Source organism: Dasypus novemcinctus, chromosome 7 (assembly GCF_030445035.2).
Source record: "Dasypus novemcinctus isolate mDasNov1 chromosome 7, mDasNov1.1.hap2, whole genome shotgun sequence".
NCBI lineage: Eukaryota > Metazoa > Chordata > Mammalia > Cingulata > Dasypodidae > Dasypus > Dasypus novemcinctus.
In genome coordinates, this window is record NC_080679.1 from 75,504,791 (window position 1) to 75,530,705 (window position 25,915).

The 25,915-nt window shown below is 38.8% G+C and overlaps 1 protein-coding gene across 4 annotated transcripts in view; it reads right to left on the reverse strand.

Annotated features, from left to right (window-relative positions):
- Positions 1-25,915, reverse strand: part of RAPGEF4 (Rap guanine nucleotide exchange factor 4) — a 339,975-nt gene that overhangs the window by 269,335 nt on the left and 44,725 nt on the right. The window contains exon 1 of one of the 4 annotated variants that reach the window (XM_058300635.2): positions 14,982-15,044. The exons of the other annotated variants lie outside the window; for them this stretch is intronic. Within the exon in view, the coding sequence (XP_058156618.1) occupies positions 14,982-14,989 (8 nt within the window). The 5' untranslated portion in view covers positions 14,990-15,044. Of the gene's footprint in view, positions 1-14,981; positions 15,045-25,915 lie in introns of those variants that run through there. 4 annotated transcript variants of the gene reach the window in all.

Here is a 25,915-nt window from a genome sequence, read left to right on the forward strand (position 1 = left end):
AGCCCTGCTACCATTGGAATCATGGTTGGTCCTGCATTTGATAACGAATAAAGAGAGGAAACCTTTTGACCAGGTTCAGAATGTCACAATTTGTCTAGCTACAATTAAAATGAAAATACCAAAATACAACCTTGTCCAGTTTTAACAGACCCTTTTTAGGCATCTTCACTGGGCTTCTAAACTCAGTACAGGATCATCAGCCTGGGCATAAGGATGTCTACCACACACACCCAGTTGAGGGTCCTGAAGATCCCAGCCAAACTGGGATGCCTGCTAAATCCCAAACAGCTCATAAAATAGAACACTATGGTAATTTTCTCTATGGAATACACTTATTCTACCATCATTAAGTTAAAAATAATTTTCTTTGGCTCTTTAGAATTTAGAATGGCTTCTGGTATAATGCAAATAACTAATGTTTAATTTTTTGTAAATGCTTTCCAGACATTTTAGTTTGTCTGGCTGCCATGACAAATAACACACAATGGATTTACAATGGGATTTACTGTCTCAGTTTCCGAGGCCTGACACCCAAATTCTAAGTGTTGACAAAGCCGTACATTTTCCAAAGTCTGTGATGAAGTGATGCCTTACTTCCTTTCTCTATGTAATTTTCACCATGGCAAGTAGAGGTTCTCAAAAAACCATTCCACAGTACTTACTGCTATACTCAAAATGAGGTGACTCTGTTAAAAAAAAAACTGCCATTGTTGCAACTAAATATTTGAAGAGTGCACTATGAGCATTAGGTATGAGAGTTAGAGAACAGAAATCTCTCGATTCAGGTGCTTCTGATAATCTTTTCTTAGCTCTCTCTACCCTGAACAAGGAGAAGGGCATCATCCTTAAGGAAAAAGGAAGTGGAAAAGGAAGCACACTGAAGATTGGGGGAGGAGAGGGGAGGGGAGGGGAGGACAGTACTTTACCAAGGACAGTGACTCTTGATCTTTCATCCACCTGAGGGATAGGAGACAGACAAATTCATTCGTAGCAGCAGAGATAGCATTTTTTTTGTCTTTATTTTTTTAATGTTACATTAAAAAAATATTAGGTCCCATATACCCCCCACCCCCCTCATCCCACTCCTCTCCCCATAACAACAAACTCCTCCATCATCATGAGACATTCACTGCACTTGGTGAATACATCTCTGAGCACTGCTGCACCTCGTGGTCAATGGTCCACACCATAGCCCACACTCTCCCACAGTCCACCCAGTGGGCCATGGGAGGACATACAATGTCCGGTAACTGTCCCTGCAGCACCACCCAGGACAACTCCAATCCCCGAAAATGCCCCCACATCACATCTCTTCCTCTCACTCCCTAACCCCAGTAGCCACCATGGCCACTTTCTCCACACCAATGCCACATTTTCTTCGATTACTAATCACAATAGTTCATGAATAGAATATCAGTAAGTCCACTCTAATCCATACTCTATTCCTCCATCTTGTGGACCTTAGAATGGTTGTGTCCACTCCACATCTATGTCAAGAGAGACTGCATTTTAGCAGAAATGTCTGAAAAAGTCTCCCTCTTGCTGAAGCAGCTGGTTGAGAATCTCTGGCTTTAAGAGATAAATCATTTCATGTGTTAAGTTATGTGGATATAAGCTCATGGCCTTTTACTGGTTTATTTTATCTTAACCCAGGTATTCATGGAAAAACCTCTTGCATCTTGCTACCTCCCCAACAGAGGCCTGCTGACGACAACGTGAAACCACAGTAAAAGTGGGTAAGGACTACATACTGCTCTTTACCTTACCTTACCCACTTTCACTGTGGTCCTTACCAGAACTTGTGACATTGATATAAAGATAGTGGTTACCATAGGTTCTGAGGGAGGGGTGAGGGAAGAATAGCTTCAATATTTGTTCATCAGTTGTAACAAATGTACCACATTCATGTAAGATATTATTGAGGGAAATGTGAGGGGTAGGGATATATGAGATCCCTTATACATATATATATATAATTTTTTTAGGCTTTTTTTTTTAGATTAATTTTATTTATTTCTCCCCCACTGTTGTTTGCACTCACTGTCTGCTCTCTGTGTCCATTCATTGTGTGCTCTGCTTGTATGTGCTTTTCTTCTTTTCAGGAGACACCAGGAACCAAACATGGGATCTCCCATGTGGTAGGCGGGCACCCAACGCTTGAGCCACATCCACTTCCCAAGGAATCTCCTACTTTTTTAAAAGGGTATTTTTTTTTAAAGATTTATTTATTTATTTATTTATTTCTCTCCCCTTCCCTCCCCCACCCCAGTTGTCTGTTCTCTGTGTCTATTTGCTGTGTCTTCTTTGTCCGCTTCTGTTATTGTCAGAAGCACGGGAATCTGTGTTTCTTTTTGTTGCATCATCTTGTTGTGTCAGCTCTCCATGTGTGCGGCACCATTCCTGAGCAGGCTGCACTTTCTTTCGTGCTGGGTGGCTCTCCTTACGGGGCATACTCCCTGCATGCGGGGCTCCCCTACGTGGGGGACACCCCTGTGTGGCATGGCACTCCTTGTGTGCATCAGCACTGCACATGGGCCAGTTCCACATGGGTCAAGGAGGCCTGTGGTTTGAACCACAGACCTCCCATGTGGTAGACGGATGCCCTAACCACTGGGCCAAGTCTGCCGCCCTTAAAAGGGTATTTATTTTTCTTCTCCTCCCCTTCCCCTACCCTGCTGTTTTTTGCTGTGTCCATTTGCTGTGTGATCTTCTGTATCTATTTCTCTTTTTGTCTTCTCTTCTTGTCTTATCCAGGATTTCATCCTGGGGACCTCTGATGTGGAGAGAGATTCCCTGTCAATTGCACCACCTCAATCCCTGGTCTCTGTTGTGCTTTACCTTGACTTTCCCCTTCGTCTCTCTTTTGTTGCATCATAATCTCGCTGTGTAACTCACTTGTACATGCAGTGGCTCACCGTGTGGGCACTCGGCTTGCTGCGCAGGCACTCGGTTCACCATGCGGGCACTGGCTTGCCACACGGGCACTGGCTCACCACATGGGCACTTGCATGGGCACTGGCTCACCATGCAGCTACTCACGTGAGCACTCAGCTCACTATGCGGGCACTCAGCTCACCATGCAGGCACTCAGCTCACCGCATGGGTACTCGTGTGGGTACTTGGCTCGCCACACAGGCACCCACATGGGCACTCAGCTCGCCATATGGGCACTTGGCTCACCATGTGGGCCCTCAGCTCACCATGCGGGCATTTGGCTCACCATGTGGGCACTAGCTTGCTGCACAGGCATGCTTTCTTTTCCTCTTTTTCACCAGGAGGCCCCAGGTATCAAACCCAGGTCCTCCCGTATGGTAGGCAGAGGCCTTATCACTTGAGCCACATTTGCTTCCCTCCCCTATATTTTTGGTGTAATTTTTCTATAATCTAAAACTTCTTTAAAAATAAAGTTTAAAAAAAAGATGCAAGCATGTTTTTTTCATTCATTCATTCACTCAACCAATATTCATTGAGCAAGAAACTATACTATGACATCATTGTAAGGATGATAATCTGCCCAATGGGCTTTTTGGAAGAAGTCAATATTATAAAACACTGATGATATGATGGAATACAAAATAATAAGGAATAGTGCTGCTAGAACATCAGTGGATTTCAATACATAATTGGATGATGAGTCTCCTCATTTCTTCTCTAAGATGTCTTTAGTCATTAAAAGAATTTACCATCAGTAAATGGTCTCAATTTCAATAGATGTTATGAGTATGGGAGAATAAAAATGTTTTTAATATGTTTAAAAATGTGTGGTAAACAGGATTAAATATTGGTACCCACTGGAACGCAATTTGATAGCATCTATCATTTAGAATATTTTGATACAATAATTCCAATTCTAGGAATTATATATTCTTGCACATGTGTAAAATTATTTAAGTACAGTATATGAATTATATTTATATATAAATAATCTAAAATCCACAAAATAGAATAGTATGCAGAATTTTTAAAGAATGAGGGGAGTTCCAGAAGATGGCATAGGAGGAGGTAGGCAGGGCTTAACTTTCTAACAAAAACAACAGAGAAAGGGCCACAAGCTGTTTGAGGGACCTGTGTTCGGGGTCAGCAGAGCAGGACAGTGTTATGCAACTCCCAGGAGGGCAAGAAACAGAAAGACAACAAATGTGAGTTACCAAAACCCCCAGCAGCTGGAAAGGGCTCCCATCCCCCACCCTCAAGATATTAAGCTAGGATAAAACCCCTGGTTCACTGCAGCCAACTGAGAGGGGAACAAATGTCTTCCTCCCTGTCAACTGTCAAAAGGAAGAGGGAGTGTGAGCTGGATGGCTCCTCTTCAGTAAATTCGAAGAGCAGAGCCTGCTTTGAATCTTGGGTCTGGCCAGATCATAAACACTGGAAAGCAGAGCTTGAAAGAAACCTCTTTGTGGAAAGTTTCACCAATGAGTGCCAACTCCTGGCTGACAGGAAACTGCAATTAGAAAAATAGCTTTTAGGTCTATCCTTAGACCCCTGGGAGAAAATCTGCATGCCATTAGTGAGTCCCTGGTCCAATTTTGATAACTTAAGCTGTAAAATTTTAAAGACATAGAACTACCTGAACCAACTATAGAAGAAGAGCTGGGGGGGGGGGGTGTTCCCCCTTAGGCAAGAGAGAGAAATTGACCATCAGAGTAAAATCAACAACATATTCAGATGCTTAGACATAAGAAAAAACTACAAGGCATACTAGGAAACTGGAAGACATGGCCCAGCCAAAGGAATAAACCAAATATCCTGATGATATACAGGATTTAAGATAATTAATCAATGATAATCACACAAGTCTCCTAAATTAATTCAAAGAATTGAAGGAAAATATAAATAAAGAGACAAAGGATATTATGAAGACACTGGGTGAGAATAAAGAACAATTTGAAAGCCTGCAAAGAAAAGTAATAGAGCTTATGGGAATGAAAGACACAATGGATGAGATTAAAAATACATTAGAAGAGTGGGTGTAGCTCAGTGGTTGAGTGCAGTGCTTCACACATACAAGGTCCTGGGTTCAATCCCAGTAGCTCTAAAAATAAATACATTAGCGCTACATAGCAGATTTGAATAGCTCGAAGATAGAAAGTTATTTCAAGGACAGAACATCCAAATTGGAAAAAACAGGAGAAAAGAAAGAGAAAAGAATGGAAAAAATGCAACAGGGTATCAGGGAATTGACCAACAATGTGAAATGCACAAGCATACATATTATCAGTCTCCCAGATGGAGAGGAGAATGGAAAAGGGGAAGAAAAGATATTTGAGGAAATAATGGCCAAAAACTTCCCAAACCTTATGAAAGACATAAATATCAATATCCCAGAAGGACAATGCACGTCAAACAGAATATATCCAATTAGACAGACCTACTACAAGATGCCTACTATGCAGAATGACAAATATCAGAATTAAAGAGAGGATTCTGAAAGGAGCAAGAGGAAAACAAAGCATCACATACAAGTGAACCTCAATAAGACTAAATGCCAACCTCTCATCAGAAACCATGGAGTCCAGAAGAAAGTGGTATGATATATTTAAGGTACTGAAAGAGAAAAACTGCCAGCCAAGAATTCTGTATCTGGCAAAACAGTTCTTCAAAAACGAGGAGGAATTTAAAATGAGAGAGTATGTTACCAAAAGATAAGAATTACAGGAGATACTAAATTGAGTGCCGCAGCCTGAAAAAAAAATCAAGGGTGAGAGTTGGAGAAGAGTTTAAATGAAGATTACAAGGAAGGATAAATTATAGGATAAAAAGACAGACAACAGGATGATATGACAACGGAAAGCCAAAGGACAAAATAGACAAAGTAATGCCTTTATGATAATAACATTGAATGTTAATTGCTTGAACTCCCCAATCAAAAAACTCCCCAAATAAAAAATATGAGTCATCTATATGCTGTCTACAAGAGTCTCAGATGTAAGGACACAACCAGGTTGAAAGTGAAAGGTTGAAAAAAGATATTCCATGTAAATAGTAACCAAAAAAAGAGCTGTAGTAGTGAAACTAAGCTCAGACAAAATAAATTTGAAATGCACAACTGTTGTAAGGGATGAAGAAAGTCATTATATATTAATAAAATGGGCATTCACCAAAAAGAAAAAGCTATATTAAATATTTATGCACCTTACCTGTGGGACCCAAAATATATGAGGCACACACTGGCAAAACAGAAGGGAGAAAAAACGTCTCTACAATAATAGTTGGCGCCTTCAATACACCACTATCAGTATTGTATAGAAGATCAGGAGAGAGGATAAATAAAGAAATAGAGAGCTTGAAAAATATGATAAATGAACTAGACCTAACAGACATTTATAGAGCATTATACCCCAAACAGCAGAATATACATTCTTTTCAAGTGATCATGGAACCTTTTCCAGGATACAACATATGTTGGGTCACAAGAGAGATCTCAATACATTTAAAAAGATAGAAATTATACAAAACACTTTCTCTGATCATAAAGGAATGAAGCTGAAAACCAATAATGGACAGGAAAAGGAAAATTGATAAATATATGGAGATTAATGTACACACTCAAATAATTAGTGGGTCAAATAAGAAATTGCAGGAGAATTCAGCAAATATGTTGAGACAAATGAAAATGAGAACACAACATGGTCAAAACCTATGGGCACCACAAAGACAGTACTATAAGGGAAATTTATAGCCCTTAGTGTTTACATTTAAAAAGAAGAAAGAGTAAAAATTGAAGCTCTAACTGCACACATGGAAGAACTAGGAAAAGAATAGCAAACTAATCCCAAACAAAACCGAAGGAAAGAAATAGTAAAGATCAGAGCAGAAATAAATGAAATTAAGAACAACAAAAAATAGAAACAACAAAACCAAAAGTTGGTTCTTTAAGATCAACAAAATAGACAAACCCTTAGCTAAACTGACGAAGGGAAAAAGAGAGAAGATGAAAATAAGTAAAATCAGAAATGAGAGGGCAGGACATTACCACTGACCCCACAGAAATAAGAGCGATCATAAGAGGATACAATGAACAACTGTATGCCAAAAAAAAAATAGACAATATTCACGAGATGGACAAATTCTTAGAAACACACAAACCACCTACACTGTCCCTAGAAGAAATAGAAGACATCAACAAACCAATCACAAGTGAAGAGATTGAAACAGTCATTAAAAACCTCCCAAAGATGAAAATCTCAGAACCAGATGTCTTCACAGGTGAACTCCAGGTGAATCATTCAAAAATGAGCTAAAAAAATCTCACTAAAACTTTTCCAAAATATTGAACAGGAAAGAATGCTACCAAGCTCATTCTATGAAGCCAAGATGACCCTAATATCAAATCCACATAAAGATATCATGAAAAAAGAAAATTACAGAACAAAATCTCTAATGAATATGGATGCAAAAACTGTCAACAAAATACTTGCAAACCAAATCCAAAAGCACATTAAAAGAATTATACACCGTGATCAAGTGGGTTTTTATCCCAGGTATGCAAGGGTGGTTCAACACAAGAAAATCATTTAGTATAATAAACCACATTAATAAATTGAAGAAAATCACATGATCCTCTTGATTGATGCAGAAAAGTTTTGACAAAATACAACATCCTTTCTTGTTAATAACACTCAAACAGGTAGGAATAGAAGGAAGCTTTCTCAAAATGGTAAAGTGCATGTATGAAAAACCTACAGCTAGCATTGTACTCAGTGGTGAAAGACTGAAAGCTTTCCTGCTGAGATAGGGAACAAGAGAAGGATGCACACTCTCACCATTGTTATTCAATATTGTACTAGAAGTTTTAGCTAGAGCAATTAGGCTACGTAAAGAAATAAAAGACACCAAAATAGAAAAGAAAGAAGTAAAACTTTCACTATTCACTGATGATATGGTCCTATATCTAGAAAATCCTGAAAAATCCACAACAAAGCTACTAGAACTAATATGCAAGTCCAGCAAAGTGGCAAGATACAAGATTAATATGCAAAAATCAATAGCATTTCTGTGCACTACTGATGAGCAATCGGAGAAGGAAATCAGAAAAAAATTGCAGTTATAATAGTGACTAAATGAATCAAATATTTAGGAATAAACTTAACGAAGGATATAAAGGAGCTGTATTCAGAAAACTAGAAATCATTGCTAAAAGAAACTAAAGAAGACTTAAATAATTGGAAGGATACTCTGTGTTCATGAACTGGTAGACTGAAAATTGTTAAAGATGTCAATTCTATCCAAACTGACTTACAGATTCAACTTAATCACAATAAAAATTCCAATGGCCTTTTTTGCAGAAATGGAAAAGGCAATTACCAAATTTATATGGAAGGGTAAGAAGCCCCAAATAGCCAAAAATGTCTTCAAAGAGAATGAAGTTTGGAGGACCTTTACTTCTTTTCTTTAAAGCATATTACTGGGGGAAGAAGCAAGATGGTTGCTGAGTGAACTTGCCTTGTGGTCTCTCCTGGGAATAGATGGCTGGGCGCGGCTGGAGGTTCTCCGAGGCGGGGCTTTTTCGGGATTTTTGCAGGGCAGGAAGTGTCTGGACATCGATTTGGTGGAAAGTTAACGGAGAGGATTGGTCTATAAGATATAATTTGGGTTCTATTGCCCGGAGGTGAGAACTGCACACGGGTTCCTCCCTCTTGGGGGTGGGTGGAGCCGAGGTGCTGCGCAGCGGCTCAGCTTTTTGGTGGCTCTGCGGTGCTGGGGAGTTCGCAAGTCCTGGGCGGGCTGTTGGCGGGTTGATGCGACGGGTCGCCTTTGCGGATAGATTTGGGGAGATAGACGGTGTTTTGTTGTGAAGCGGGGGAAATTTTTGATTGCGGACACAAATAATAGCACTTCTGCCTGAAGCCCCGCCCCCACAAGCCCGGCTGCCGATCTGCAACCAAATTAGGCTGTAGGCAATAAAGGGACGTAATTGGGAAGTTGGTTCAAGGTGCGGTGAGGGAGGGGGACACGTCTGGAAGCCGATTAGGGAATATTTTGCGAAGCTTGGGAATTCCAGTTTTGGAATCTGTTTTCGGCATCAGGGGCAGGGCTTCGGATCTGTGCCAGTAAAGTGGCTGTGGTGTAAAGGCGCCCTCAAGTGGCAGTGTTGTGGAAGCACAGGGCGGGAGCTGTCCAAAAGCTGAAGTGACGATATACCCACATTAATGAGCCCTACTAAGTAAGTGAATTGCAGGGTTCAGGCATAATATAGAGTTTGCAGATCTGACTTCCCCCATAGGGCTGGCACCCAGCTGTGGGGATCCCTGAGGGCTGTGTTACACTGCGGGGCTCCTAGGCTTCCTGTTGACATGGCACTCCTTGCATGCATCAGCACTGCGCGTGGGCGAGCTCCACACGGGTCAAGGAGGCCCAGGGCAACAATTAAAAACCACAGCAGGGGGGGTACTGGGTTCCTGGCCAGTGGTGCTCTGTTGTGGTCCCTAGGGGAGCAGCGATAGTCTCCCAGGTGCGGCGGCAAGGACCGGAAAAGAATGAGGGTCCAACAGTGAGCCCCTGACACTAATGACTATGCTTGTGAGCTGATATGCCTGAAATAAGAACAAGGCCTAGAGCAGCATTGTGCCTGGGAATTTCCTCCTGACAGCCTTCATGTTACTCAAATGTGGCCAGTCTCGAAGCCAAACTCAGCATGTAAATGCAATGCCTTCCCCCCAGCGTGGGACATGACACCCGGGGATGAGCCTCCCTGGCACTGAGGGATCACTATCAACTACCAACTGATGATGCAACTGGAAAATGACCTTGAATGGAAGGTTCAATGCGGATCAGCAGAATATCCCTATCTACATAAAATAGCATGACTTTAAAATGCTGTTTGACCTAATGTAAGGGGGAAATGGAAAGGAGAAATGAGTTTATATGGCTATGAGTCTCTAAAAAAGAGTCTGGAGACTGTCAGAAGGATTGCCCTTATGCACAACTGAGCAGAGTCTAAGAGACAGATAAAGTAGATACAACCCCCAGGTATTGGTTCCTTTGAGAGCTAAAGAGATCCATGGGTGCTACGGTCATGGCAGATGGGGTTAACTGCCATGTCAGATGGCCCTTCTTTGGAGCTGGTGTTTATGCGTGATGAATCTGGACTCAGATGGGATCTCTCTTCATAAGACTTTCATGCTACTGTGCTGGAGTTGTAGTTGGTGTTGGGGTTTAAGATATATTTAGGGGATCTGAATCTCTGGACTGACAATGTGATAGCCAGGCCCTGAGCCTCAACAGACTCCAGCACCTACAATCTGATTTATTGGACTCACCTCACTCAGCTAAGATGGAGTTGAAGAAGGACAACCACCACACCATGGAGCCTAGAGTGCCTACAACTGAAAGCGGGAGGATTGCATCCAGTATCCATGTGGAATCTGAGCCTCCTCTTGACATAGAGGTGCAATGGACATAACCAATCCAATGTCCACAGAGAAAAGGTGGCATTGGAGTGGGAAAAGTGGACATGGTGACTAATGGGTATGGGGAATGGCAGGAAGAGACGAGATGTGGAGGCGTCTTTGGGACTTGGAGCTGCCCTGGATGGTGCTTCAGGGGCAATCACCGGACATTGTAAATCCTCCCAGGGCCCACTGGATGGAATGGGGGAGAGTATGGGCCATGATGTGGACCACTGACCATGAGGTGCAGAGGTGCCCAGAGATGTACTTACCAAATGCAATGGATGTGTCATGATGATGGGAATGAGTGTTGCTGGGGGGGGAGTGGTGGGGTTGAATGGGTCCTCATATATATATTTTTTAATGTAATATTTTTACAAAATCAAAAAAAAAAAAAAAAGAAGACTCAGCAAATAGACACAGAGAACAGACAACCAGGGTGGGGGAGAAGGGGAGAGAAATAAATAAATAAATAAATAAATAAACAAACAAATAAATAAATAAATAAATAAATCTTTTTTTACAAATTAGGCAGATCTTCCAAAAACTTGCTCATCACTGTCTCCCTCTGCTGCTCCACAGAAAAGCTTTGCTTTAAGGCTAAACATTACTCAATCAAGTAAGGTAACCCTGCAATCCCCTTGCATAGCTATAAGCTACCACATCCAATACATCAGCCTTCATCAGCACCAAGTCCCTGTTACTGTTGCCACTCTACTGATCTCCGCCTCTAAATTAGGGTAAGGGAATTATTCTTTTCCAGCCTTCGGGAAAAAAGAGAAAAGAGAAAAAGGTAAAGAAAGGAAAGAAAAGAAAAAGAGAACAAAGGGAAGGGAAGGGAAAGAAAGGGAACGGAAGAGAAGGGAAGGGGAGAGGAGGGAAGGGAAAAAGAAGGAAAACCTTTTGAAAACTGTCCCCCAGGTTTTATATCTATTTCATGCTGCTTTCCCTGCTTCTCCACTCAGGAATTCATTAAAAAAGTGATCATTCTTTGAGCCACTGCTTTTCCATTCTCCACTGTGGGGTAAAGGAAAATATGTGATATAATAGAAAGAGCACAGGATTTGGAATCTGACTAACCTAGGACCTCATTCCAGGACCTAGTACAGTGTGTGACCCACAGTGCAAAATAAACTCCCTTATAGAATTTGTATTTGAGTTCTTTATTATATCGCTAATGATGCTGAACCACATATGTTATTCTACCATTATGTGGAACTGGTAATAGCTCACAGGGAATTCACTTCATCAAATTTGTTTGGCCAGAGAATCACATTTGTTGGCCATATGGGACCTATACCGCCTCTCAGTTTAGAGGTGGAGTGGACATCATCATCCTAGGGTCTACAGGATGGAGGAATAAAATATGGTTTAGTGTGTACTTACTGGTATTCTACTATAGAACTATTGTTACTCTAGCAATGGAAGAAATTGTATCATTGATGTGGAGACAGTGGCCACAGGAGATGCTGAGGACAGGGAGAGGGAAGAAGAGGTGTGATGTTGGGGCATTTTTGAGACTTGGAGTTGCCCTGGATGGCATTATAGGGACAGATGCAGGATATCATTTATCCTGCCATAACCCACTGAATGGACTGGAGAAGAGTGCAAACACAATGTGATCTATAATCCATGCAGTGCAGTAGTGCTCCAAAATGTATGCACCAAATGCAATGAATGTGCCACAATGATGAAAGAGGGTGTTGAAGTGGGAAGAGTGGAGGGGTGGTGTGGGGTATATGGGAACCTCTTAGTTTTTAATGTAACATTTTTTGTGATCTATGTTTCTTTTAAAAAAGACAATAAAAATAAAATAAAGAAGCAAAATATATTTTATTTAACACACGCAAAAAAAAATAAAATAAAATAAAGCATATTACTTAACTACAGAGGTAAAAAAAAAAAAAAAAAAAAAGCATGGTACTGGCATAACACAGACAGATTGACCAATGAAAGAGACTCTAGAACTCAAAAATAGATCCTCACGTCTACAGTCAAGTGATTTTTGACTAGGCTGTTAGGCCCACCCAGCTGGGCCAGAAGAGTCTGTTAAACAAATGGTCCTGGGAGAACTGGATAGCCATATCCAAAAGAAAGAAAGAGGACCCCTATTTCACACTTCATACAAAATTTAACTCAAAATGGATCAAGGACCTAAATAAAGAAACAGAATAGCAGCTATGTGTGGCAGGAAGCAAAGAGACTGAGAGGTGATGAATTTTTGTTTCTCTGTTTTTATTATTAGGACTATTGTTGGAATAATGAAAATGCTCTATTAATGACTGAAGTGATGAATCCACAACTATCTGATTATATCAAATACCACTGATGGTACACTTTGGATGGATTTGTGCTTTATTAATATGTATCAATAAAATTGATTTGTTAAACAAAATAATAACGAGGAAGCTCTATGTATACCAAATAATTTCCAAGATATCATTCAGTAAAAACACAGGACTTAGAATACTTGGTATAATATGCTATCATTTGTATGTTTGTAAACACACAGTTACGTTTACAAATACTTGGAATACCTAAAAGTTTAGACAAAAAAACTGCAAACTAGTGTTATGGTTATCTCCAGGGAAAAGAGGGGGTGAAATTTAATTTTTGCTATTTGTACAGAATACACTTATATTTATAAAATATATAAAATAATATTTCCAGAATCCAACCACTTTCCACCACTTCTACTGTTGTGGCTCTGATGCAAGCCACCATCATCTCTTCCCTAGATGACTGTAGTAGCCCACTATCTGGTCTCTCTGCCTCCATCCTTGGCCTTACACAGGATCCAGAGAGATCTTTTTAAAAATTTAAATCGGATCAAGTCATGCCTCTGCCTAGAACTTTCCAATGGCTCCATTTCACTTGGAGTAAAAATCAGAGCCTATATAATCTGGCCCCCACTTTCCAACTTGACTCCCTGTTTCCTTTCAGCCCTCATCTCCTACTATTCTCCTTCTACTCGCTTTTCTCCACATTGATGTCTTTGCTGCTCCTGAAAGACCTTTGTCCCACTTCAGGACCCTTGTGATAGCTATACCTTCTGCCTGGGATACTTTTCCCAGATATCTGCAGAACTCACCTACTTCAAGTCTAAGCAAAAATCCTCTTCTCATGAGCCTACCCTAACCATCCTATTTACAATCACAATCTTCTCAAATGCATTTAACCTATTTTCACCCTGCTTTATTTTCACCTGAATACATCCCACTTTCTAGCATATTATTTATTTAGTTTCTGGCCTCCACTAAATCTAGTCGCTGAAGGCAGGGATTTTCTCTGTTTGGATTACCACTCTATCTCTAGCACATAGAACAGTGCCTGGCATATAGCAGGTGTCCAATAAACATTTGTTGAAAGAATAATACACTTTTTACTTTTTGTATTTGTACATAGGCATGTATTACTTCAACAGAATAGGAAACAGTATTTGCAAATCATATATCTGATGAGGGAATTTTACCTAGAATATATAAAGAACTCTCACAACTCAATAATAAACTATTTAAATTCTATTTAAAATGGGCAAAGTATTTGAATAGACATTTCTCTAAAGAAGATATACCAACAGCAATAACCACATGAAAAGATGCTCAACATTATCTGTCATTAGAGAAATACAAATAAAAAGTATAAAGAGATACCATTTCATACCCACTAGGATAGCTATAATCAAAAAGTCCACTTAAAACAAGTGTTGGCATGTGTAATAGTCAGCCAAAGGGGTGTTGATGCAAAATTCCAGAAGTCTGTTGGTTCTCATAAAGGGTATTTATTTAGGGTAGGAGCTTACAGATACCATAAAGAGTAAGATACTTTCCTCACCAAAGCCTATTTTCACATGTTGGAGTAAGATGGCTGCCGATGTCTGCAAGGGTTCAGGCTTCCTGGGTTCCTCTCTTCCCGTGTCTTGTTTCTCTCCAGGCTCAGGGTTCCTCTCTTCCTGGGGCTTGCTTCTCTCTGTGTGCTTATTTCCCGGGGCTTCCAACTAAAGACTTCAGCTTCAAACTCTAACATCAAAAGTCCAACATCAAAAACTTCCAGCATCAAAAAAGCTCCAACTCTGTCCTTTGTCATGCCTTTTATCCTTGAGTCCCCACCCACCAAGGGGCAGGAACTCAACACCCTACTGATGTGGCCCAATCAAAGCCCTAATCATAATTTAATCTTGCCCAGGTACAGACCAGTTTACAAACATAATCCAATATCTACTACTGGAATTCTTAACTATGTCAAACTGCTACAGTATGTATGTAGAGAAGTCAGAACCCTCATTTACTGCTAGTAGACATGTAAAGTGGTGCAACCACTGTAGAAAACAGTCTTACAGTTCCTCAAATAATTAAGCATAGAGTTATCATATGACCCAGCAATTCAACTCCTAGGTATTCCCAAGAGAAATAAAAACATATGTCCACCTAGAAACTTGTACACAAATGTTTATAACAGCATTATTCATAGTAGCCAAAAGATGGAAACAACTCAAATATCCATCAATGAATGAATGAGTAAACAAAATGAGATACAGTCTTACAATGGTATAATATTCAGCCATAAAAAGGAATGAAGTACAATACATACCGCAACATGGATGAACCTTGAAAACATCATGCTAAGTGAAAGAAACCAGAGCACAAAGGACCACATATTATATGGCTGCATTCATATGAAAGCCCAAAATGGGAGTATCTATAGAAACAGAAAAGAGATTCATGGTTGGTTAGGGCTGGGGGAAGGGGGACTGGCAGGGTAGGGGAATAATTGCTAAAGGGTAAGGATTTCTGTTTAGGTGATGAAAATGTTCTAAAACTGATAGTGGTGATGGGTGCACATATCTGTGAATATACTAAAAATGACTGAATTGTATATTTTAAATGGGTGAATTGTATGGCATGTGAATTATATCTTAATAAAGGTGTTAAAATAGTAAACAAAGTCACTAAACATCCCAAAGAGTCTAAATTATTATGAAGTAAAATTTTTGCCTGACGAGTATGGTGGATTAAAAATGGCCACAAATGCTTTTGTCATTATCTCCATCAAGAAGATTAACTTCCCCTCCTCATGAAACTAGGCAGATCCTGTGAGCAATAGAATATGGTGGAAAAGATACTGGGCCACTTTTATTTCGACCTACCACTAGCAAATTTCTACCTTGAGCAAGAGGTTTAATCTCCCTGGGCCCTGGCTTCCTCATATCCAAAAGAGAAAGGGGGAGGGGCGCTAAATTAATTCTTAAGATCCTGTCCAGCTTAGGAAAAGTCTATGTTCTAAGAGGAGATATATATTGAGCCTATAATAATAATAATAATATCATAAAAATTAAACCAGGATGATATGTCAAATTGTTACCCTGTAATTTCTTGGAAACTCAGAATCTGACTCAGTCTAAATAGGCCTGGATCCTCCAGATCTACTTCTAAGTCAAAATACTTAAAAATTTGATTGGAAAGATGTATTCTCTGATTCTGCCCTATCAAGGAAAGTTTATATAGTAATAGGCCCCTATAAGCTAAAAATGATCTGTAAACTAAAGGTTATATAGGGCACTATAGAATGTATTGTCAAATTCCCTTTACCTTCGCAGTGGTCAGGCTTTAATGGTGAGTAGACTGTTAAATAAATCTGGGATGACTAATAGAGAAAATATCAAATACAGTTTCTGATATACTTTTGTCAATGAAAATCTTTTGTCATATCCACCCAAATCTAATATATCTCATTTCCATAGATGCAGAACCACAAATGCCAGAGGAAAAAAATGCCTTGAATTTCATTCTTTTTGGAAGCAGCTTCTGGCACCCCCTTCAGTGTGTGAAATGGCAAGAGCAGTCCTCATCAACACAACTTCCTAGCACACCTCGTTGCATAGAAGGAAAAACCCCAGGCAGCAACACAATTTGTGCCAAGGACATACAGTAGGGATTATGATTAGTTAGGGATGAAGATTGAATTTGACAGCCTTTCTTTTTACTGTTAGTCATTTTGGCTCTCAAAGTGACCTGAGTTAACAGTCCAGGCCAGATAGGCAGGTGTACAGGATGCTGATTTAATAAAAGGAAAGCCAACCATAAACAGTTTCAGGCTAAGTATTTAGGCAAAAAGATGCCTAGAGACAGAGCTCCACAGGGCCAGTTGTTGGCCAAAGCTGACATCAAGAAGGACCTAGATACAGTCATGCACAGTCCATTTAGCAAGAGGATCACTGAATGCCCATCCATGCCAAAAGCAAGCTCTGATTTGAGAGATCACAGCAGATCTAAATCAAGGAAGCTGGTTCACCTTTTCCAGTCCCCAGGGCCAGCAAGAAGCAGATGCTCACACCTCTCCCAGTCCCAAGTTTCTAAACGAGCAAAACAGGAAGTACTGTTGTTTCACAAATGTTGTCCCAAAGCAATGTTGAATTGCTTTGTTTCTAACCTCTTTCATTCAACAAATGTCTCTTGAATGTCTACCAAGTAAAAGGCAGAATGAAAAGTTCTTTGAGAGTGACAAGGAGGAATCAAACATTGATTCTGCCCTGCAACAGCTGGTGTATAAGGGGATGTAAGACCTCTATCTAAATAGTGATGAAGGATCAGAGTGGCCATATAGGTCCGTATAGAGGTACCCAGAGTTCACATAAAGACTCGTGGGAGTTCAAGGTGAATGAAGCAAGAGTGATTAGAAGGCTTCACAGAGAACTGTTTTTCTTCCAATACTTAGCTTTCCACAGCATTTTAGCTGACATTTGAACTTGGTCATGGAGAACAATTAGTATTATATAAGCATAAACCGAAGTAAAAGGTTTCTAGGTAGCAGGACGATAAAGCATGAGCAAAGGCATAGAGATAGGAAATTATAGACCAGGTGTAGCCAGTAGTTTCAACGGGTTAGACAAAGAGGAAGAATGAAAAATAAGATTGGAACCTGATTGGACAAATACTCACCAGTCACAGGTGCAGGTTTTATTCTGCTAACCATGGGGTGCCAGGAGATTTTGAGAATACTGAAAAAAATCAGAGCCATCCTTTAGGAAAATTATTCTTCTAGCAGGAATGAACGAGAGGAGAAAGATATGGAGACTAAATAGGATGGAGCTTTAGCATCCAGATGCTGTGCTTGTCTCAGTATCATACAGTCTTCGCTCCCATGACACTTACAAGAGCGTCCACATACCCTGTCAGGTGCGACAATAACCATACCTCTCCTACTCTCTCTAAGGCCCACTTTGAAGTAGTGTGGGTTTTCCTTGGACACTCATGGGCTTATACCTTCCATCCCAGTGAAATTAAGTGTACCCATTTGTTCTCAAAAGTGCCACCATTTTATTAGTAGGTGTATATCCCAAAGAACTAAGAGCAGGGACTCAAACAGATATTTGCGCACCAATGTTCACAGCGTCATTATTCACAATTGCCAAAAGATGGAAGCAACCCAGAATCTAGAATATAGGTTACCAGGGGACAGGGTGGAGATAGGGAATGGGAAATTAAAGCTTAAAATGTTCTTATTTGAAATGAAGAAAGTGTTTAGGTAATAGATGTTGGTGATGGTAACACAATATTGTGAACACAATTAACTGTGCTGAAATACAGATCTGAATGAAATTAAAAGGGAAAATGTTAGATTGTATATATGGTAACAGAATAAAAAAATTTTTTAAAATCCATGAAACTATACAATACAGAAATAGTGAAACCTAAGTTAAACCATGGTCTTTAATTACTAGTACAATTATAAAAATGTGCTATCGTCAATTATAATAAATGTCCCACACCAAAGCAAAATGTTGGTGAGGGAGTGGTATATGGGAATTCCTGTATTTTATGCATTATTGTTCTGTAAACCCACAACTTCTCTAATAAAGAAAAAAATTTTTATGCTCCAGTTTGGACAATAAAATATACAGCCACCTTTCTTAGACTAGCCTTTCTCCTTCTATCCCTCTTCTAATTCTTTTGGATATCAGGGATCTAAAACCAATCTGTCCCTTCACATACAGAATTGTGATTGTGCAGTCAGCTTCTCTCCCTCCCTGTGCCATCAGGTAATCTCCATTCTTGTGGCTTCAGAGCTTCTGTTGCCTTGTTCTCCATCTCCAGGATGGAAGATGCAAAGCATTATACAGCTCTGATTGAAACTGTGCTTGCTGTTGGAGAGTGGGGGTGGGACAGAGGCTCAGGAAAAGGACCCAGCAAATCTCAAGGCTGGCACAGAGAGAGATGGATGACAAGGGCTTATCTGCTGCTGAGCAGGATTACAGATCTTTGTCTCTTCTCATCTGCAAGTGTCGGTGGGTGCATGAGGATGATGAAAGGGTGCATAGTATCAGGAAAACTAAAAATGCGGCTTGACTGCATGAAAGTAATACTAATTATAGTCATTTATTCAAGCATCATATGAACCATTTTTCTCTAATTACAACGCATTCCAAGAACAAATATATAAATCACGAAAGGTGCCAGATCATTTTTATGGTAGCTTTACTTGAATATCATAATAAACTCTTATTATGTGTTCACAATTATGGTTAGTTACTCATGTGGCATGATAACTTGTTTACCATACTGATTCCCATTTTAATAAATCATCTTATTAAAAGATCTAGAATTCTTCAGATGCCTTTGAGCTTTTATGGATGGGAAAATGCCAAGCTGACTGCAAGGATCTTTAAAAACCAACATAAATGTGCAAAAAAGGTGGTACAACATTTCTGGGTGGGCCAAGATGAATCAATAAGAGGAAGAACAATCCAGCCATTCTGATGGGAGTCAATCTAATGAGTTTTAATCAAAGAAAGGGATCAAAGAGTCCTCACTGACATTTCCTAGAAAACAGCAACCCTGGGTTTAGGAAGATTCAGAAATCATGTGCTTAGAATTCACTATTAGTAACCCTGTGGGTTTATAATCCACTCAATTCAAATAAGTAAATAACAAAAAATGTTCGATAAGAACATAAACTTCACTCTTCCCCAGACCACAATGCAGGGACCACGCCTGACACCTGGCGTGCCTACTACAGCACCTGGCACAAAGTAGGCGCTTGTTTATTGCACATTCATTCAACAAATGCATTGAGCATTTATTGTCTTACTGTTGTTTCATTAAATTCATTTCACTTTAAAATAACTTTTTTTCTTATTTCAAATATGTTTATGCTCTTTGTATTTGAAAATTCCCTTTATATCGGTGCTCAAGTTTCAACATTTTGTACTTTCTACTAAATGGACAGTTTTTTATTTTTCCTTGATAAACACATTTTTTTATATAGAGGAAAGGTGAGATTTTATTTAACTCCTACTGAAGACTGCTCTACTGTTCATAATATAAAAATTACTGTATATCTATTTTATATCATTATTCATAGTTTACTAACTTGAAAGTACAAAGAAAATAACATTTAAAAAGTCAGTCTTAAAAATGTTTTTAAAATAACATTTTGAGGATTTTTCTTCTCTCAACTACAGAAATGCATTTGGGGGGAAAATAGGGGAAATCACCCACAATTACAACCCTCTCAAACAACCTCAATACAATGTTTCCATTTCCAATCTTTATCTAGTGAACTCACTAGCTGAAAATTAAAAACTTGCTTTATTTTGCAAAAATGGTATCAAATTCTCTGGACTATTTTCTAACAACTGAATGTTTTACACCACTCCCTAGAACAGTGCTTCCCAATCTTTTATGTCATGGCATTCATAGAAAATTACATTTGCATGGCAAGCTGGGGTAAACTGAGTCATGTCCAGAAGTCACCTGCTGGAAGGCTGAGGGAATCTGTCTCTCAGAAATGATAATGCTGCATGTCAGTTGGGAAGTTCTGGCCTAGAGTACCATTTTGTAAATATAACTGCCGAGGAAACAACCACAGGAGTTTATTTCCTAAATCCACAGGGACAATAGATATCTATATTCATTCAATTTAGCAAATACACATCCACTGTCTACCACCATGTTATATAATGTGAATTCAGCATAAATAGGATTTATTTCCTTTCCTCAAAGTATATACAGTCAACTAAGAAAGACTAAGAAACTAAGAAAACCTAAGAAAGGAAAACAACTATAACATAAGCTCGTAAGTGCTATGTTTTGGGCAATGATAATAAAAACTGCAGCTAGTATTTATTGTGCTCTTACCAGGGTGTAATATTAAACTAATGTGTCAACTCAGCCAGGTAATTATGTCTAGTTGTTTGGTCAAGCAAGCACTGGGCTAATTGTAATACAAGGGCATTTCTTGGACTTTACTTAACATTGAGTTGATTGCATAGATGGCTGGTTCATCTACAATCAACTGAAGAAATTGCTGTCAGCAATGAGTGACATCTCCTCCAATCAGCTGAAGGCCTTAAAAGGAGAAGTGATATCAGCATTCAGAGAGAGAATTCCCTTCTCTACTTTCAGACAGCCAGATTGTCCTGGGGTACTCATCAAGGACCTTCATCCCAGTCGTGGGCTTGCAGCCTGCCCTGCAGAATTTGAATTTGTGTATCATTACACAAAATCTCATAATACTTACAGATATCTTTTGCCAGTTATGTTTCCTTAGAGAACTATTACTAATACACAGTGGTCAATCAATATACTTACTCTACTTGATTTAACTCATTTAATCCTCATAAAGCCTTACAAGGTAGGTATTATTATCCTATAGATGAACCTGAGCTTGGAATTGTTTAGGAATTTTCCCTGTATCTCACATCCAGTGAGGGTAGCCTAGGACCGGAGCCCACTCCATTTGGTCTAGCCAACTGCACCCTTAACTACCATATCGTGATCAAGGCTACCCAGAGATGTACAACTATCCAAAATAGGCTGATATTCAGAGGTCACTTCAAACATTCTTTGACTATTGGTTCAATATTTGTTTAGCAAAGAAGCTGAACACGGTGAGGAAGAAGTGAGAGAAGGAGGACCAGGCAGTAACTGCCTCCAGCTGCTCCCTTCCCAGGAGCAGTTTAGCAGTGGGTCAGATTTGCATACCTTGTTCAACAAACAAAAAAAACAAAATCAAGCACCCATGAACCCCAGCAACAAAAACCAATCCTGGGGAGTTGTGGGAAGATGGTGTCAGATTAGGCAGGCAGGGCTCAGTTAACTCACAAAAACAATGAAGAAAGAGCAAAAGCTGTTTAAGACACCTGCTTTGGGGATCAGCAACCAGAATAGTGCTTCAGAACTCTCAGGAGGGTGAGGGATGGAAAGACAAAGAATCCGAAACAACAATGGTGAGTTATCAAGTCACCATGGTTGCCAGCAAGGGCTCCTCTCCCCCACCCCCATGATATTAGCTGGAGTAAAATCCCTGGCTCACCGCATATGACTAAGAGGGGAACAGACATCTTCCTCCCTGTCAACCATTACAAGGAAAAACGGGGCTTTCCTCAGTGAATTCAGCTGGTGGGGTCCTCTTTGAAACTCAGCTCTGGCCACCTCAAACAAAAAAAAACAGATTTCTTCTCTGTGGAAAGGTGTGCCAATGAGTGCCATCTGCTGACTAGTCTTGAAATTGCATGGACAAAAAGTGCTTTTGAGTCTCTCTGTTGTCTAATTCCTGGGAGAAAATCTACACCCCATTAGTGAATCCTTGGCCCAATTTTGATAACTTAAGCCAGGCAATTTTAAAGACTTACAGTAAGTTAAACCAAATATCAAAGAAGAGTCATGAAGGAAAAAAAAATAGGTGAGAGAGAGAAATTGGCCATCATTCAGATGCCTAGACATCAGAAAAAAATTACAAGCCAAGCAAGTAAACAGGAGGAGCACATGTCCTGGCCAAAAAAACAAATATCACGAGGAGATACAGGATTTAAGATGATTATTAATGATAATCACACAGCTCTCATAAATCAATTTAAAGAATTGAAAGAAAATATGACTAAACAGAAAAGGATATTAAGAAGATACTGAGTGAGCATAAAGAACAATTAGAAAGTCTGCAAAGAAAACTAACATGTCTTATGGGAATGAAAGGCATGATGGATAAGATTAAAAACATATTTGAGGCATGTAAGTGCAGAACTGAATTGCTCAAAAACATTTTGAAGACAGAACATTAACACTGGAAAGACAGGAGAACAAAAAGAGAAGAGAATGGGAAAAAATGGAACAGGGTCTCAGGAAATTGAATGACAAGGTGAAACACACAAACATATGCACTATTGGTGTCTCAGAAGGAGAAGATAATGGAAAAGGGGAAGAAAGAATATTTGAGGACATAATAACTAAAAACTTCCCAAACGTTATGAAAGATATAAATATCAATATCGAAGGACAACACACCTCAAACAGAACAACTCCAAATAGACTTAGCCCGAGACACCTACTATTCAGAATAACAAATATCAGAGATAAAGAGAGGATTCTGAAAGCAGCAAGAGAAAAGCAGAGCATCACAAACAAGGGAACCTCAATAAGATTGAGTGCTGACCTCTCATCAGAAACCATGGAGGAGAGAAGAAAAGGGTATATTTCTAAGGTACTGAAAGAGAAAAACTGTCAGGTAGGAATTCTGTATCCAACAAAGCTATCCTTCAGAAATGAGGGTGAGTTCAAAGTCTTCACAGATGAACAAAAACCGAGGGACTATATTACCGGAAAAAAAAAAATTACAAGAGGTACTAAGGGGAATGCTGCAGCCTGAATTGAAAGAAAAAAAGTACAAGAGACTTGGAGAAGAGTGTAGAAATGAAGATTATTAGGAAGGGTAAATTAAAGGGTAAAAAGACAGACAATGGTACAATATGACAACAGAAAGCCACATGAAAAAAATGGATGAAATAAAGAAGCCTTTACAGTAATAATATTGAATGTTAATGGTCTGAACTCCCCAATCAAAAGACATAGACTGATATAATGATTTTAAAAACATGAGCCATCTATATGTTGTCTACAAGAGAATCACCTGAGATGTAAGGACACAACCAGGTTAAAAGTGAAAAGTTGGAAAAAGATATTCCATGTAAATAGTAACCAAAAAAGAACTGGAATAGTGATACTAATATCAGACAAAATAAATTTTAAATGCAAAGCTGTTATATGATGAAGAAGGTCATTATATATTAATAAAAGGGTAAATTCACCAAGAAGAATTAACTCTACTAAATATTTATGCACCTAATCCCAGTGTCCCTAGATACATGAGGCACACACTCGCAAAGCTGAAGGAAGAAACAGATGTCTCTTCAACTATAGTTGGAGCCTTCAATATACAAGTCTCAGTATGGATAGAAGATCTGGACAGAGGATAAATAAAGAAACAGAGAGCTTACATAATATAATAAATGAGCTAGACCTAACAGACATCTATAGAGCATTGTACCCCAAAAGAACAGCATATACGTTCTTTACAAGTGCTCACGGAACTTTCTCCAAAATAAACCATATGTTGGGTCATAAGACAAGACTCAATAAATTTAAGAAGATTGAAATTATACAAAACACTTTCTCTGATCATAATGGATTGAAACTGGAAATCAGTAATAGATGGAAAAAATGAAATTCATAAATATATGAAGATTAAACAACACATTCAGTGGGTCAAAGAAGAAATTGCAAGAAAATTCAGCAAATATCTTGAGATAAATGAAAATGAGAACACAACATGGCAAAACCTAGAAGACTCTGCAAAGGCAGTATTGTGAGGGAAATTTATAGCCCTCAATGCTTATATTAAAAAATAAGAAAAAGCTAAAATTAAAGCTCTGTACACCTAGAGGAACTAGAAAAAGAGCAACGATCTAATCCCAAACTAAACCAAAGGAAAGATATAGTAAAGATTGTAGCAGAAATAAATGAAATTGAGAACAACAAAAAACAAGAGAGAATCAACAAAACCAAAAGTTGGCTCTTTGAGAAGATCAACAAAATTGACAAACTCTTAGCTAGACTGACAAAGAAAAAAGATAGAAGATGAAAATAAATAAAATCAGAAATGAGAGGGGAGACATTACTACAGACCCCGCAGAAATAAGAGAGATCATAAGAGGATACTATGAACAACTGTATGCCAAAAAAACCTAGGCAATGTAGATGAGATGGACATACACCCTAGAAGATATAGAAGACATCAGCAAACCAATCACAAGTGAAGAGACTGAAATAGTCATCAAAAATCTCCTGAAGATGAAAAGCCCAGGACCAGATGACTTCACAGGTGAATTCTACCAATCATTCAAAGACCAGCTAATACAAATCTTGCTCAAGCTCTTCCAAAATATTGAACAGGAAAGAATGTACCAAATTCATTCTATGAAGCCAAAGTCACCCTAATACCAAAACCAGATAAAGATATTACAAAAAAAAAGAAAATCACAAACCAATATTTTTAATGAATATAGGTGCAAAAATCCTAAACAAAATACTTACAACAGAATCCAAAAGCACATTAAAAGAATTATACACCACGATCAAGCGGGTTTTATCCCAGGCATGTGAGGGTGGTTCAACACAAAAAAATCAATTAGTGTAATAAACCACATCAAAAAAATCGAATAAGAAAAATCACATGATCCTCTCGATTGATGCAGAAAAGGCATTTGACAAAATACAGCACCCTTTCTTGATAAAAACATTCCAAAAGATAGGAATAGAAGGAAGCTTTCTCAATATGGTTAAGTGCATATATGAAAAACCTATAGCTAGCATTGTACTCAATGGTGAAAAACTGAAAACTTTCCCACTGATCAGGAACAAGACAAGGATGACACTGTAACCATTATTATTCAATTTTGTGCCAGACATTCTAGCTAGAACAATTAGGCTAGATAAAGAAATAAAAGGCCCCCAAATTGGAAAGGGAGAAGTAAAATTTTCACTATTCATTTATAATACGATCCTATAACTAGAAAATACTGAAAAATCCACAACAAGCCTTCTAGAATAGGCAAGTTCAGTAAAGCGGGGATACAAGATTAATATGCAAAAATAGCATTTCTATACACTATTGACATACAATTTGAGGAGGAAATCAGGAAAAACTCCATTTATAACAGTGACTAAAAGAATCAAGTATTGAGGAATAAATTTAACTGAGGACATCAAGGGCATGTATTCAGAAAACTACAAAACATTGCTAACAGAAACTGAAGAAGACTTAAATAAATCAAAGTTCATTCCGTGTTCTTGGATTAGAAGATTAAATATTGTTAAAGATGTCAACTCAATCTAAACTGATTTACAAATTCAACTCAATCCCAAAAAAATCCCAACAGTTTTTTTTTTTTTGCAGAAATCAAAAAGTCAATCATCAAATTTATTTGGAAGGGTAAGGAGACCTGAATAGCCAAAAAAAAAGTCTTTAAAAAGAATGAAATTAGAGGATTCTCATTTCTTTACTTTAAAGCATATTACTTAGCTACACTGGTAAAAACACCATGATACTATCATAAAGACAGACTGACCAATGGAAGAGAATCGAGAACTCAGAAATAGACCCTCACATCTACAGTTAAGTGATTTTTGACAAAGCTATTAAGCCCACCTGGTTGGCCCAGAACCCTTTATTTAACAAACAATGCTGGGAGA